Source organism: Dermacentor albipictus, chromosome 8, assembly GCF_038994185.2.
Source record: "Dermacentor albipictus isolate Rhodes 1998 colony chromosome 8, USDA_Dalb.pri_finalv2, whole genome shotgun sequence".
Taxonomy (NCBI): Eukaryota; Metazoa; Arthropoda; class Arachnida; order Ixodida; family Ixodidae; genus Dermacentor; species Dermacentor albipictus.
In genome coordinates this window covers 95,741,793-95,757,257 of record NC_091828.1, presented here as the reverse complement: position 1 = coordinate 95,757,257, position 15,465 = coordinate 95,741,793, and the positions used below count along the sequence as shown (strand labels likewise).

Below are 15,465 nucleotides of genomic sequence, written 5' to 3'. Positions count from 1 at the left end.
GCTGCCAGGCATTGCTGACCGCAGACAGTCGGAATCTCTCACGCGCCGGCCGAACAAAAGCATCCTGCAGGTACGTAAATTAACCTACGAAACCACGTGCACATACTTTCGCGCTGTCAAAACCTAAAACTCTGGTAATTACTCGCGTGTCTGAGCACACCGCGTGCTTGTGTCGTGTTTCAGCAACACGAACTTTCAACGTGTGCGCGCTTTACGCCTTAAATACGCCTTGAATAATGGTGCTTTTCTCTATTTCTTCCGCAAATCCGACACGACATTCTTAAGGCCAGTTACCGACTGACAAAGCAAGATCTAGATTGAAAAAACTGCTCCGCAGGACTCGAATGAACTTTTCCGCGGATTTCCTCCCGTAGCGTGTTAGCCGTCGTCTGCTACGGCAGGCCCACCACCAGTGGCGCCACCGTCGAGGCCGCGCCGAGCGGAGGAGGAGGGAAGTGAATGGCGCTACTTTGGGAGATTGAGGGGCTTTATGCTGCCGCGGAGGTGAGCGCCATCTGGTGGTGTTGCAAGGAACCTAGCTGTGCAAGCGATCCGCGCCTCCCGCTGATTAGTTGGGTTGAGTGCATCGACAGGACCTATGCATTCGGGGCTAATGGTATAGAGCTTTCATGTAAAAAAAATCTAAATTTCATTATTTGGTAGATATCTTTTTAACCAATGGCAACAATGGTATGTAGCAATGTACATATACTAATATATCTACGTAATGTATACTCAATCTTCCCTTGTTTATTGGTTTTCATGGTGGTTTTCGGCAACGTCTATGTTCTTTTTCTGTTGTTTCTTCTGTCTTTATTTTTTTTTCTCGCAGTTCTTCAATGCAGGTTTCAAAATATTATTGCCGATTCTCACTGCTGTTGCTGTGGCCGTCTCATACTGTCAAATACCTATCTATATCGCTAATAAAACTACTTGTACAGCGTACCGTTATGCGTTGGAACGCATTGTGCAACAATACTTCTTTGTTGTCAGCTGTTAAAGACGCGCGCTCAATTTCATGTTTTTTGTTGTGTTACGCGCTTAACGATGTTGCCATGCCAAGCGTCCGACGCGCGAAGTATGCCCCACCTTTATTCAGCATTAAGACGCGTTCAATGAGAAGACAACATGGCTGGCCTTGTAGAAACAGGCCTAAGTGCCACAGTACAATTACAGACATGCAGATGATTTCGTGTACGAACGCGTCTTTGAGCTTGTTTCTTCCTAGTCAGCTCGGAGATGTGCAGTGAAGCCGCCACTGTTTCGTGGAATACACGCTTCACTTTCCACTTATTTACAATTCCCTTCAAGGGTCCACGCAATAATTTTGTTTTCTCGGTTAATAGGCGCAGTAGCTTCCTGCACACAGCGGCCCATAGGTACAATACAGCTCGTGCAGCGTAATAATGCTCGCGAAAGTCGGTAATTTGTGTCAGATGATACGCAAATCATGACAGCCGCCCTACGATCAACAGATTTGCAGGAAGTAATATTTCTACTGCTCGAAGAATATGAGCAATTTATGTACACCAGAACGGCAATATACAGCTAACATATGATAGCATATCGCTTATCCCTCCCTTAACATAGTTATGAAGATCGGCATGTGCAAGAGTTTAATAGATTCTTATGTAGCTGCGCGTATAACAAGGTGTTATGCTATCGCCTTGAATTTCACTGTCGTATAGAATTCAACGGTATTGTTGATGTTTCTAAATTTCTGACAGGTATCATACCGTGTTCAAAGACGAGAAAGCATTAGCACCGATGTCTTAACGTGCGCAGACACCTGATTTGGCGTTTGAGTTCACCCACATCTAGTGAACGACCTATCCACATAAAGAGTGATGGAGGTTACGCATTACATTGGACGAAGAGCAGCACGAGTCTACACAATGCATATAGGCGACCTTGTTTGTAAGCCGTCATCCTGAACAAAAGGGTCCTGCTACGTCACAAGAAACAAAGACGCACAGGTCCAGCATTGTGTCTTTTCTTTTCAGCGCTGTTTTATACTCGACCATATCGTAATATTCTTTTACCCGCAGAATCAAAGCTTCGCGTCAGTGACAATCCCAACGCCGGATGAGCGTAACTGCTCTGTACTGCTTGCGATTCCAAACATAACACAGATAATGGCAAGAAAACCAAATCCGTGTCTTCGTTCTGTGCTGCACAGCTCCGTATCCAGTGGGTCAGCCGGGTGGGCATACGACAAATCACAGGGAAGTGTTTCACAATTTATAGATATACCTGCATGCAACCACACATAAACATCTCACCCCAGAGGAATGCTATATCAATATTTCTCTTCTACAATAAGACTATTATGGAACCACACTTTCTTCGTTGTTTTAATCAAGCGGTTATTGCTCCCGGGCATGCTACAAGGATGAGTAATATTCGTGACAGTGGTGTAAGCTAATGAACAATGCATTTTTCTTTTTTTCTGCACTTTGCCGCATTTACATAACGCTTGGTACCGACGAGGCAATTCGCCACACGCTGCGCTTTTTGGTTGCATAGAATATGACGAAAATAATAAACGAGAACTAATACTAATAAAGCTACAAATAAACGTAATAAATGTTTAGGGGACAGCTGACGGATCAAATTTCTAGACTTTTCATTGCTTTTATTGAAAAACTAATACGCCACAAATATTGCAGTCCCGATTTAAACGAAAAAGAGGTTCGCAGTGCATTTTTCCAAGGGCATAGTGTTGCCCGATGAGCGTAAGGGCAGACCAATAGCAAGCAAGTGTCTAATTGTAGACACTTTGGTGCGACATAATGGTCCGACACATAAACACATGTAAGGATAGTCAGTCAAGCTATATTTTTTTTTATCGTCGCTATAGCATTCGGCGCAAAAAGTTAGCGCGAAGACTACAAAGGCAGGGTCAACAGCAGCGCACAAGGTTTCGCGTTTCCCTCTGATTGTGTGTTAGGGTGTGTCTGTTTTGGCCGTTCGTGCAAACACGATCCGTTGCCACGAGACACCATTCAGCAAGCGTACCTTTGGGGCCTCAGAGTTGGTCTGCAAGGCACCCAGTCCTTCTGCAACCACACATGAAAGTGCAGTATTCCTCTCCTTGTGGATGCGGCCCGAGGGCTCACCAACACAGCAGGAGGTGCCCGGGTGAAATGGATACTCCTTGGCTCGGCGCACACTGGAAACGAAACGGAAGACGAAATGAAAGAAAAGACACTTCATTAGGTTTGTATCTTCGAACTATTATGTTTGTGACAGCAGATGGTCCTGAAAGAACATGCGGCACAGCGTACATTTCGATAAAAGCATGTTCAATACAAGCACTGGAACCACGTTATTGATGATTATGCTCTCCTCAGCCTACATGAAATGCGAAGCACGTAGCGCTCTCCGCACACGTTCTCCTGTAAGTATTACTACTGCGGAAGCTGCGTCGGCGACGGCAGCTTGACTGTAACCTCCGAAAAAGGGAGTGACGTAACTACAATTTTGTACGTGAGGGAAGAACGCTCCTAGCAAGTTATTTGCGCTGTGACGGCACTCCTGAAGAGCAGCGTACAGGCGTGGCGAGTTTCTCTCCACCCTGGTCCACTCTTTGTCGGTGCACTAAGTAGCGGCACCTACTAGGAGTCGCCGGCCGCCGAAACCCCTTGGGCCAATAATCAGGTAATGTGCATGTGAATTGCGCCACGTGAATATTTTCAGCCTACGTCGCATTGTGTACTCGTTCTAGTTGTTTACAGCTTCGACGTCCAGCCACCTTCAAATCGTGGATTGGAGACCATTTTTTAACAAGAAAGTGCCTTAATATGGGCTCTACTAAAACCACATCCCGCGCGCGTAGGTCCCACAATCATTATAAAATAAACTCTTCAGCTGGCGATACTTTGCGTATTGTGCCTACCTAATCGTTAGGGAAGCCCGCAGAGAAAGGATAGAAAGGTTTGTTTATAAAAGAAACTGTGCTCTCCATGAAGAATATCCTTTCCTCAGTACAGTCAGCGCATGTCAACTGACAATAACTGTTGACTCGAGTTCTTTAGTGGGTATATTAAGTAGATGACTGTTGATGGTTACGATTCATACACAAGTAAGGTTACTCGATCGGTTTGTCAATCTGGCTAACCCGCTTAATTCTGGATATTCGTAATCAGGTTTTCTAGGTTGTCTAGTTTCTTGCTATGCGTCAAACATTGTAACAGTTTACTTAACCCTGTAGTCGATGTGGCGTATGTTGGGCCTATTCCTCATGTCGCGTTCGATTTTTCTCTGTTCGGCAGTGATAATTTTATATTCACCGCGTTTTATCCTCAAGAAAACCCAGCTGCATCGGAGTACGCGAATTTGATTTGTGTTATTTGCCGGATAGTCGTGAAAGGTGTCCAAACGCTGCCAAATGAAACAATATTTTCGCACAATTGAACTTACGCCAATAAATACGGGCCTATGCCGTGACGGTCAATGGGCAACTCTTCCATGGCTCTTTAACACGCTAGCGTATCGGCTTGTTGTAAGTGTATATGCTCGAAATGAGAACCGCGGGTAAGTGCCGAAGACATTGATGTAGGCTATGAAAGTGTGTAGAGTGCGAGACATACCGGTAGTGTGATGGCGTTCGTAGCGAGCAAAAAAGATTGACTCTGACCTTGTTGCAAATCAAAGAACCAACGTTTTCTACCAACGCTTCTTTACTGACTAGCTAGCTCTTCCCGTTCCTGTGAACCTGCTCATAGCTTACAAATTCAGCTGTGGGTTGGGTTTTTTCTTTTCGCTTTCTTCAGCACCTCCTGCAGCATTATTTATTCATGTGGTTAGTGTGTCGGAAGGTGTCAGCAGATTTTCGTTCCAGCTATAAACGCTGCCGCGCATTGGAATTTCATTCCGTTGGAACAACCGAATTTGGTACCGAATATGTATACACCGAAAAAATTCAGCAGTAATGAAATTGCCGACACATTGGCACGACATAGAAACACACGAAACAGTAGTGTGTTAGGCTCGACCGTCTTATTTTTGTCACCGTCTCTCTAGAATTTCGCGCTAAACACTAGCGCGAAAAATAAACGTGCGCGGTTAACCGGACAGCGCAACACCTCGTGTTTCCCTGTTTTTCGTTCGTGCGTGCATGCGTGCGTGCGTACTCTGAAGCTTTCCTACGCGTCACCATTCAGCAAGCGTACCTTTGGTATTGCAGTACTATACAGCAAGGCACCGAAGGCCCTGTGCAACCCCACTAAAAGTGCAGGAGTCCTCTGCTTATGGCTGCTGCTTGAGGGCTCACCAATACAGCAGGTGGTTTCCGGGTGAGATGGATACTCCTTGATTCTGCGCATCTGGCAACAGAAGATAGTGGCAAAATAAAAAAAAAGACACTTTATTGGGTCTTTCGGCTTTGAAGTATTCTGTATGCGACAGCAGCAGGACCTGACAGCAGAGACCCCCCACCTTTGAAGACCAATTTCCCAATGTCACAGCCCAACGCGTCAGCATCGTCCAATACAGTCGGAATCTTCGACTGCACGGAACTTTGCAAATAAAAAGCGCTCATGGGCTGAGAGAAGTGCCTCGTGTAGTGTGGGTCCATCATAGATGGATTACCAATAAGACCGAGTCGTGCTAGCTGATACATCCTAAATATATGCGAAAACATCCTCCACTCTCGGAGTTCGAGTGAAGCTCAAAGATCCGTGCAAATCACAAAGAGTTTGCAACTATGCGATAGGTTGCAGTGGCAAACGCCTCAGGCTCCTTGATGTACGAGCATTACTTCAAGCCTATGAGTGAGAACCGTAGTCGTTTTGTGAACGGCGAGGTTGAAGCGTAAAACAAGGGGCTCTGTCATGAGTACTCGCCAATAATCAGGTAATGTGCATGTGAATTGCGCACCGTGAATATTTTCAGCCTACGTCGCATTGTGTACTCGTTCTAGTTGTTTACAGCTTCGACGTCCAGCCACCTTCAAATCGTGGATTGGAGACCATTTTTTAACAAGAAAGTGCCTTAATATGGGCTCTACTAAAACCACATCCCGCGCGCGTAGGTCCCACAATCATTATAATAAAATAATAATAATAAAATATAATAATAATATTAATAATATAATATAATATAATATAATAATATAATAATATAATATAATATAATATAAATAATATAATAATAAAATATTTATAAATAAATAAACATTATAAAATAAATTTATAATGATTATAAATAATCATTATAAAATAAATAAATACCGTTAGTTCTATCTAACGGTATTTAACCTACTTAACCTACGTAACCTATTTAACTATTTCTTTCTAAGTATTTCACCGGTGCTGGCTAGCCGCCTAATGTCTCAAATATTAAATAATTTTCCTAGAATTTTGACTGCATCATCGCAATTACTGCGTAAACACATCATAATATGGTCCTGTGACCTTACTAAACCTTTTTCCTGAGGCAGGAAAAGCTGTTAAGGAACGGGATACGAAATACGACAATGCGGCGCCATGGCTTTTTATCAGTTGCCTTGCAAACGCTTTTGAATTCTACTGATTGATCAGCTGACTAGTGATGAAAATTGCTTAAATTGATCACGCATAAAATCGTCGCCTCGGTTATCCAACTGTTCTTCACATTAGAAAACATCACATTGAACAGTTTCCAACTCACTGCGTATCCGTGTGCGTGTGCGTGTGCGTGTGCGTGTGCGTGCGTGTGTGCGTGTGTGCGTGTGTGCGTGTGTGTGTGTGCGTGCGTGCGTGCGTGTGTGTGCCTGTGTGTGCGTGCGCGCGCGCGCGTGTGTGTGTGTGTGTGTGCGGGGGGGGGGGGGACCGCGAAAAAGTGAGAAATCAACGGCGCAGCGGTAGGCGAGTGCTTGCGCAAAAAAAGGAAGGTGCGGTTAACACGGGATTTCGATATGGTGGGTGACGTGGCGTAGCGGCAGCGCCCTCTCCCCATCACGCAACACTCGGCGGGCAGAGTGGACCTTTCGCCCACTCTGCTCTGTCGAGGCGCGTGATGAACGTGGCGCCGCAGCCGATGGGCATTTTAGGTTCTGTTTGCGCTGCTTTCGAGTCCCATGAAAATGCGGCAATTGCAAAGGAAATTGAATGCGTGTCCGCGTTATCGGCTTTACAGCTCCGCATCAAGTGGGTAACTCGGGTGCACATGAGAAAAATCACTGGGAAGTGTTTCGCAATGAAGATACCTGCATACGAAGACATAGGACCTTTTTGGTCCAGAGAAATCTAATATCAATATTTTTTTTCTTGTACAACAATATTCTCGCGCAACGACATCATATTTATCATCAACAAAACGTTGTCACTGAATGAAAGGCAGCACCAGCCGCTATATCAGTTGAGTTTATCAGAGCTCTCGTGGTAGTTCTCGTCAGGCGAAGGTGCATGGTCCATGAACTGAACACTTGAGCTTTACAGGGAGGCTCCATAGAAAGCCAAATATATAGATAAATAACTCTATATAAATAATCTTCAGCCATAAATCAACACTTAGCTGAGGACCATAATAAGGTGCTGCCGGACTAGGGTACGTGAAACTACTCTGCTAAAAAAAAAGCCGGTGGGTCCTTACTTAGGACGGCTCTTCATGCTTATGCCTGAACAGTGAAGTGACACACCGTATTGCATAAATGTCAATCATAGAATATTAAAATTTGTGAAATTACGCAGTAGCGACCTATAGTGAAAGTGGGTAGTGGGAATGGGGGTGTTAAATATTTATTGTTTTTGTAGCAAACATGCCCTGACGCCTTTTTGCGAGATTCGTACAATCTTTACTCATGATCAGTAATTAACCTTGGGCATCGGGACATAAGGAGAAACAGCAAATGTGGAATAGCAGAGATTGAGAAAGGAAACTTCTTCGGCGAATCCAATATTTCTTATTTCGTCTTTTTTAAGATTTCACCTACTTTTGCAATTGTATCAGCCAGCTCGAAGCAAATGCCCTCAACATTCATCTAGGTTATGTAGACACGTTCCTTCATATTTGTGTTACAACTATTTTGTCAATATCGCTAAGCCAATTATTTCAGTCGAATCGCAACTATGCTTTCGTAAGTGCCTCGTGCGTGGCAATGTGTCAATGCTTTCACCATTACACACAACCCAATTGCGATTTCTACGCTTGCGGTGTCCTGCAATGATGTGTGGACTTGGAATTACTCTGAACATCTTTCAGGAATTTTATAAATTTGTTATAATGTTACTGCTATTATTATTTTGTGGGAGGCGAATTCTAAGAGAACGGTATATAATTTCCCGTATCAGTGTTTGTAAATTTTTCGAACTGTACGCGCATCACGCGCCATCAGTGGTTACCCTAATAATCGTGCCTTTATCACGATCACTGCTAGGGCTGATCGGTGTTCAAACGCCGGCCAGTGACGTAAAAAAATGTTTTTAATACCAGCTCACGGGGTAATGGCCAATGGTCACATCCTAATTATGAGTACCTTGAAAGCGTGTAGCATATGACAAACGCCGTTCAAGAAGGACTGAATACCAAAAAGGACAAAGCGAAGCAAGAAAGACAGATTTATAAACAATGAATGTGATGCTTTTGTTAGTGATGGCAACATGCCTTGAATTTCAATTCCGCATGAAATTGAACGGCCTTGTTAAATTCTCTAAATTTCTGAGAGTCATCGCACCGCGTTCGTAGTCGAGACATCATTAGGGCCGATGCCTCAACGTGCGCAGACAGCTGATTTGGCGTTTGAGTTCACCCACATCTAGTGAACGGTCTTTCCACGTAAACAGTAACTGAGGTTACGCATTACATACGACGCAGATCAGCACGACTGTACACAATGCACGACCGTCTTTGTGAACTGTCATGAAGAGTTCGGCTCCGCCAAAAGAAGGAAAGACGCAAAAATGCCGCATTGTTCTTTTCTTTTTAGCGCTATTTTATTCTCGACCATGCCGAAACATTTATTCACGCGCTGAATCAAAGTTTCGCGTCAGTGATAATCCCAACGCCGGAAGAGCGGAATTGTTTTATACTGCTTTGGATTCCCGACAAAACAGAGTCAATGCCAAGAAAATGAAATCCATGCCCTTGTTCTTACCTACCAACCTCCATATCCGCTGGATCATTCGGGTGCACATAGGACAAATCAGAGGAAAGTGCTTCGTGCTTGATAAAGGTTTCGTCTATCCTCATACGACGATAGGCAAAAATTTTGGCCCCAGAGAAATGTAATATCAGTACGGCTCTTCTACAATAAGACTGTCACGGAACCACACCATCTTCTTCGTTTTATTCACGCCGTTAATTATTGCTACCTGGCATGCTACGAGGTGGAGTAGGATTGATGATGGCGATGTAAGAAAATAAACGGCTGCTTTTCGTTTTTTGCACTTTGCCGCATTTCCTCGACAAATATATGCTGAAAATAATAAACGGGAACTACCAATAACTGCAATAAAACTTTAGCGCTCAGCTGAGGGATCACATTTCTTCGGTTTTACTGAATAATAATATGGTTCAAATATACCAGTCCCGATTTAAACAGAAAAGAGGTCCCGCAGTATATTTTCCCACGAGGATTCTTTTGCCCGATATGCATAAGGCCAGGCTAATAGCCAGCAAGTATCGAATCGTCCACACACTGATGCGACATAGAAACACACGTAGGAATAGTCAGTTAGGCGAATCTTTTCTTGCTGTACTAATCGCCATAGCTTTCCGCGCAACACATTAAAGCGAAGATTGCAGAGGCAGGGTTAACAGGAAAGCACAACGCTTCGCGTGTCCTTCTGATCGTGTGTGCCTGTGTCTTATCCACGACGTTAGACCAAACACGATGTGTTGCCACGAGGCACCGTTTCCGCAAGCGTACCTTTGGGACCTGAGTGTTGGTCAGCAAGGCACCCGATCCTTCTGCAGCCAAGCATACAAGTGCAGTAGTCCCCTCCTTGTGGGTGCTGCCCGAGGGCTCACCGGTACTGCTGGTCGCGCCCGGCTAAAATGGAATACTCCTTGGCTCGGCGCAGTCTGGCAACAAATAATAACGGGAAACAAAAACGAAGAAGAGAGACTTGGTGGGTATTCGTGCTCCCACCTATTCTGTTTGCGACAGCAGATGGCCCTGACAGCGTAAACCGCCAATCTGTGAAGAGCAATTGGCCCATAGCAATGGATACCGCGTTGCAGTCGTCCACCACAGTGGGAATCTTCGACTGCACGAAATCCTGCAATTCACAGCGCTTTACGCTAGAAAACAGTGCCTTTCGTAGTGTGGGGGTCAACGGCTGCATTATCAAAGAGGCCTAGTCTTGCCATATGGGATCTGACTAAGATGTGCGCTAATTACCAGACATCCACGCTGCGCTATAACGTATAGTGGCAAGCGCCACAGGTTACTAAATGTACGTGCATTACTGCAAGTAGACGAGTGAAAATTCTAGTCCGTAATGGCTAGGTGGAAGCGTAAAATCAGGGCCGGCTCTACTGCATCAGGTCAGGTCAGTTTATTTCCATAAACGCCTGTTTATCAGGGCAATTGGATGAGCGGTGGGGTACATCATGCAACGACATTTGAAGGTGACAGTAAACGTTACATTTGAAATGCGGTAGATAACCTGTATCAACAAATGTATACTCCCGACAAATTGTGAACAAAACAGAACCAACATCGCCAATGGACAATTCATAACAACTAGTGAAACATTTCTGAAAAGGCAGATACCTTACATACAAACTCCCGACAAATTGTGAACAAAACAGAACAAACATCGCCAATGGACAATTCATAACAACTAGTGAAACATTTCTAAAAAGGCAGATACCTTGCATACAAACGAAAACGCCCTTTAGACGTATAATTTGTACAAGAAAGGATAAATAATATGGCGAAATATTAGCTACATAAGCAATGAACATATTGTGATTATCACCATTCTCGTGGCTTACCTATACGTTCGTGCTGCGATCGTGGGAGGCGGAGGGCGTTTGTTTCGTATTCTAGCTCACTGCCGATGGGCATTAGTGGCCCGAGTTGGCTCAGCTGTCTGGACACATTGGCCAATCAGGGCACGCGTTCCATTTCCAGTCCGTCAGGTGGGGGCACATCGATCTCGTAGGGGTCGCTGTCGTCGATAACCCTAAACAAAAGCCTGATTCTGAATTGTGCGTATAGTTCGGCTTTAAGGCTATACTGTAGTGGTAACCTCGGTGCCAGTATGGTTTGCTAACTTTCAACCGGTTCTCGATACGAGCAACTCCGGTTGAGAATAGAGCACTCTATCCCGGCCTCCAGCATTCCACAACGCAGGCCCATTCTTGGAATATAATAATATTACGGCGTGGACACCGAGCTAATGTGCGTTTCCAATGGTTGTGTGATTATTTGTAGATACAACCTAGGGGGGAAGGGCATTCCAATCTGTTCACGTTAGAGAAAATAATGAAGTAGAGAAGGTAGTTGTGTGCGAGCGTAGTTCTAAAACTTGGAGCGGTTGACCAGTGCGTTGTGTTATCCTGGTGCGTGGTATGGTGTATGGCATACGATTAAGTGAACTGTAGAATTCTTACGAAAGGGACGAACTCAGGCTATCTTACGGCTGTGTGAGTGGGACTGTAACTCAGATTTCTCTTTTAAGGATGATTTGCTCACGTCTTATGAGTAGGATGAAGGAAATTATTTTGCTGCACGATTTTGGATGTTCTCAACCGTGCTATCGAGATATTTTTTCTTATGGGTTCCAGATAGGTGATGCACATTCGACTTTAGGCCTGATAAGTGATTTGTACGCCTCAAGTCTGACATCCTGAGACGATATTGAAGACGGCGTGACGGGGTGAATTGAAACAGTATATTGAGTCTCGAGTTCGCCGCTGCTGTCGCAATAAAGATTAAGCATAGATTTCTTGTTCCAATTCAAGCACCCTAGCGGAACGACGAGATGCAGGGGAAAATATCCGCCTCCATTACACCTTCTGAAAGTGGATGCAGAGCGAAGCGATTGGCGACGTTAGACAAGCACCACCACCACCACAAGCGACGTTAGAATACAACATAAGGCAGGCGTTTCTTTTCCCTCTGCCATGACTCGCTCTCACGCTGTTGACAGGTCGCGTGCACAAATATGATGAATACGTGCGCGTGCTTCTTTCACGCGTGCAGTTTGCCACATGGCCGGCTGACATTACTAACTATATGTCCAACATCATCATTTTCTGGCCTTTCTGTTCACGAACAGTTCTTTTCACGAGCAGTTCTAACGTAAGAATGGACCGAAAGTGAAGCTGTCTATGGCGTAACGCCTACAGAAAATAATCATCTATGGCTGAAATCCCCAAATGAAATGAATCATACCCCCGTAAGGTGGAGACTGCATGTACTCAGCAAAGCGAAGCGAACAGTGCATACATTATACATTCTTTGGAACCCCGCATACGACATGCAGGAAAGCATACGCTTCTATAAAGAAGAAGTTCATTACAAGAACTTGATCCACATAATTGATGATAAGGCGCTCCTTCGTCTGCATGCAATGCGAAGCACGTAGCGCTTTCCGCAAACGTTCCCCGGTAAATATTACTATTAAGGAAGCCGCCTCGGCGACGGCAGCTTGACTGTAGCCCACGCAAAAGGGAGTGACGTAACTACAATTTTGCACGCGAGAGAAGAACCCGCCTAGCAAGTTATCTGCGCTGTGACGGGACTCCTGAAGAGCAGTGTGCATACGAGGGGCGGCGAATTTCTCTCCTGTCTGGTCCACTCTTCGTAGGTGCATGAAGTAGCGGCACAAGCCAAGTCTCAGGCCGTCGAAACCTATTAGGCTAATAATCAGGTAACCATCGAAACCTATTAGGCTAATAATCAGGAAAAGTGCATGTGAATGTCGCCACGTGAATATCTTCGACCTACGTCGCAATGTGTAGTCGTTTTAGGTGTCGTTTACAGCTTCGACTTGCAGCCACCTGCACATTGTGGATGAGAGAACATCTTTTAAAGAAAGAAAGTGCTTTAATCTGGGCTTTACCAAAAACATGTCCTTGCACGTAGGTCAAACAATCATTATAAAATAAACTACTTATCTGGCGATTCTTTCCCGTATTGCGCCTATCAAATGGTTAGGGAAGCCCGCATAGAAAGGATAGAAAGGTTTGCTTTATTAAAGGAACTTTGCTTATCATGTTGAATATCCTTCCGTCAGCACAGTCAACGGATGTCAAATGACAATAATGGTTGACTTGTCTTCCTTACTTGGTATGTGTAAGTAGTTTCATAAGCTTGCGATATCATTGTAGACAGCTAAAACTGGGGTTACTCGATCGATTTTTGTGAGTCTTCTTAAAACGTCTAATTCCGATAACTGGCAATTAAGTTATCTAGGGGTTCTCCTTTGTTACTATGCGTGACAAACTTTGAGATAATTTACCATGCCCAACCGTCGATGTAGTGTATGTGGTGCCTATTCTATATGCTTTTATGTTTTTGTATTCTTCACTCAATTTTGCATTCACCTTTTTTCTTTAAGAAAAGCCTACTGCACAGGAGAGCGCACACTTGATTGTGTTATTAGTACCACAGTCGTTACCGGTGTCCAAACACTGGCAAATGAAATAACAGTGTGGCCCAATTGAACCCGCGGGAAATTATGTCGGCCTATGTGGCGACGATGAATGGGCAACTCTTGCGTAGTTCTTTCAACCGTTAGAGTTGCGGCTCGTTGCAACTGTACACACTGCCAATGACAACAGCGTGTTAACTACCGAAGCCATTGATGCAGCCGACTAAAGAGGGACGAGCACGTGACATAACGGTATCGCAGTGCCGGTACTAGCAAGCCAAAAAGAGTGAGAATGACACTGTTGTCACAAAGCCATTGATTTCAACAAGTCGTCTTCAGTGGCTAATGTGTTCTGCATGTTTCTGTGACCTCGTCCATAGCCTGCAAATTCCGCTACGGCTTGGGTGTTCTCTTTTCGCCTTCTACAGCATCTCCGGCAGCATTATCTATTGATGTAGTTACGCCATCGGAGAATTTCCACCCACTAGAATGTCGTGCCGTAGGAATCAACCCCATTTGTCTATAAGCGATAGTTCTTTCTTCTTGAGAAATTAATTTTTTGCGGGAACCTCTTTGGTTCCCAAAATATATTCGCCGAAAAACTTACCAACTATGAAAGGTCTACACGTCGGTGCAACATAGAAAAACATGTAATAATAGTGCGTTAGGCTCGACTTTTTTGCTGTATCTACAGCATCCGCCGCTCAACACTAGCGCGAAGAATACGACAGCAGGTTTAACGGCACAGCAAAACCCTTCTTGGTTCTGTGTGTCCGTGTGCGCATGCGTGTGCGCATGCGTGTGCGTTTGCGCGTTCGTTTGTCCGTCTTTGCACCATTCGTGCAAACGTGATCCGTTGCCACTAGGCACCGTACAGCAAGCGTACCTTTGCGACTTCAGTGTTGGTCAGCAAGGCACCGAATCCACGCTGCAGCCACTCGTAGAAGTGCAGTAGTCCTATGCTTCTGACTGCTCCTCGAGGGCTCACCAGTAATGCTCCCGGTGTCCGGGTGAGATGGATACTCCTGGGGTGTGCGCATCTGGCAACAAGAGATATTGGAAATTTAAAAACAAAGAAAGAAGACTTCATTGAGTCTTCGGACTTCGAACAATTCTGCATGCGAGGCTAGCAGGACCTGACAGGAGGAAGGGGAATTTCCCTGTTGCTGTACACACTTGCGTCACCGTCCTCCACTACGGTTCGGAATATTCGACTGCCCGAAACTTCGCAATACACACCGCTCATCGGCTGAAAAGTGCGCCTCGAGTAGTCCCTGTCTTTCATGGATGAGTTATTGAAGTTGGGCAGTCTTGCAAGCTGAGACCTGGGACCTCATAAAGATCCGCGCAAATTATGACATGTCGTCGAGACTGAGCGGGAAGTCCCAGTGGCAAGCGCCTCGGGCTATTAAATGTACTCCTCGTTACTGCAAGCGCATGATTGAGAACCGTAGTCCTTTTCTGAAGGGCGAGGTTGTAGCGTAAAATGAGGGACTGCTTAACTGCGTTATTTTGAAGAGGGCGTATCGACTGCATTATCGTAATTTCGGCGCAACGACGCCACAGTACGGCCCGGTGACCTTACTATACCGTGTTTCCTAAGACAGGCCAAACTTTAAAATGTAAACGGATACGAGATGTGGCAACGCGGCCAATTGTGTTTTTGTAAGTCGGCTTGTACACGCTGGTGAATTCTACTATGCTTGATCACCTGAATAGACAAAATAATTCCTTAATGTATTATTTGCATAAAATCGTAGGGTAATTACCAAACTGTGCAGCGCATTTGGAAACATAATATGCAACTGTTTCCAAGTCACTCCATTTCACCATTTCCTGTAAATTTGCAATTCGGTAGGATTCCATCATCTCCCTTTTCGCGTTACTAAGCGCACTAGTAACAACGTAGTTAAAATATTTTCCGACAAATTTATGT

The 15,465-nt window shown here is 44.8% G+C and overlaps 1 protein-coding gene across 2 annotated transcripts in view; it reads right to left on the bottom strand.

The window, feature by feature from the left end:
• The window catches only part of LOC135912890 (uncharacterized), a 125,946-nt gene that overhangs the window by 51,753 nt on the left and 58,728 nt on the right, over positions 1 to 15,465 (bottom strand). Inside the window, exons 18-22 of one of the 2 annotated variants that reach the window (XM_070523783.1) lie at positions 14,416 to 14,569; positions 12,884 to 12,936; positions 9,851 to 10,005; positions 5,175 to 5,327; positions 3,019 to 3,172 (exon numbers count right to left, since the gene is read on the bottom strand). In XM_070523783.1, the coding sequence (XP_070379884.1) occupies positions 9,948 to 10,005; positions 12,884 to 12,936; positions 14,416 to 14,569 (265 nt within the window). In that variant the 3' untranslated portion in view covers positions 3,019 to 3,172; positions 5,175 to 5,327; positions 9,851 to 9,947. The remainder of the gene's footprint in view (positions 1 to 3,018; positions 3,173 to 5,174; positions 5,328 to 9,850; positions 10,006 to 12,883; positions 12,937 to 14,415; positions 14,570 to 15,465) is intronic. The other variant, XM_065445469.1, reaches the window with a different exon arrangement.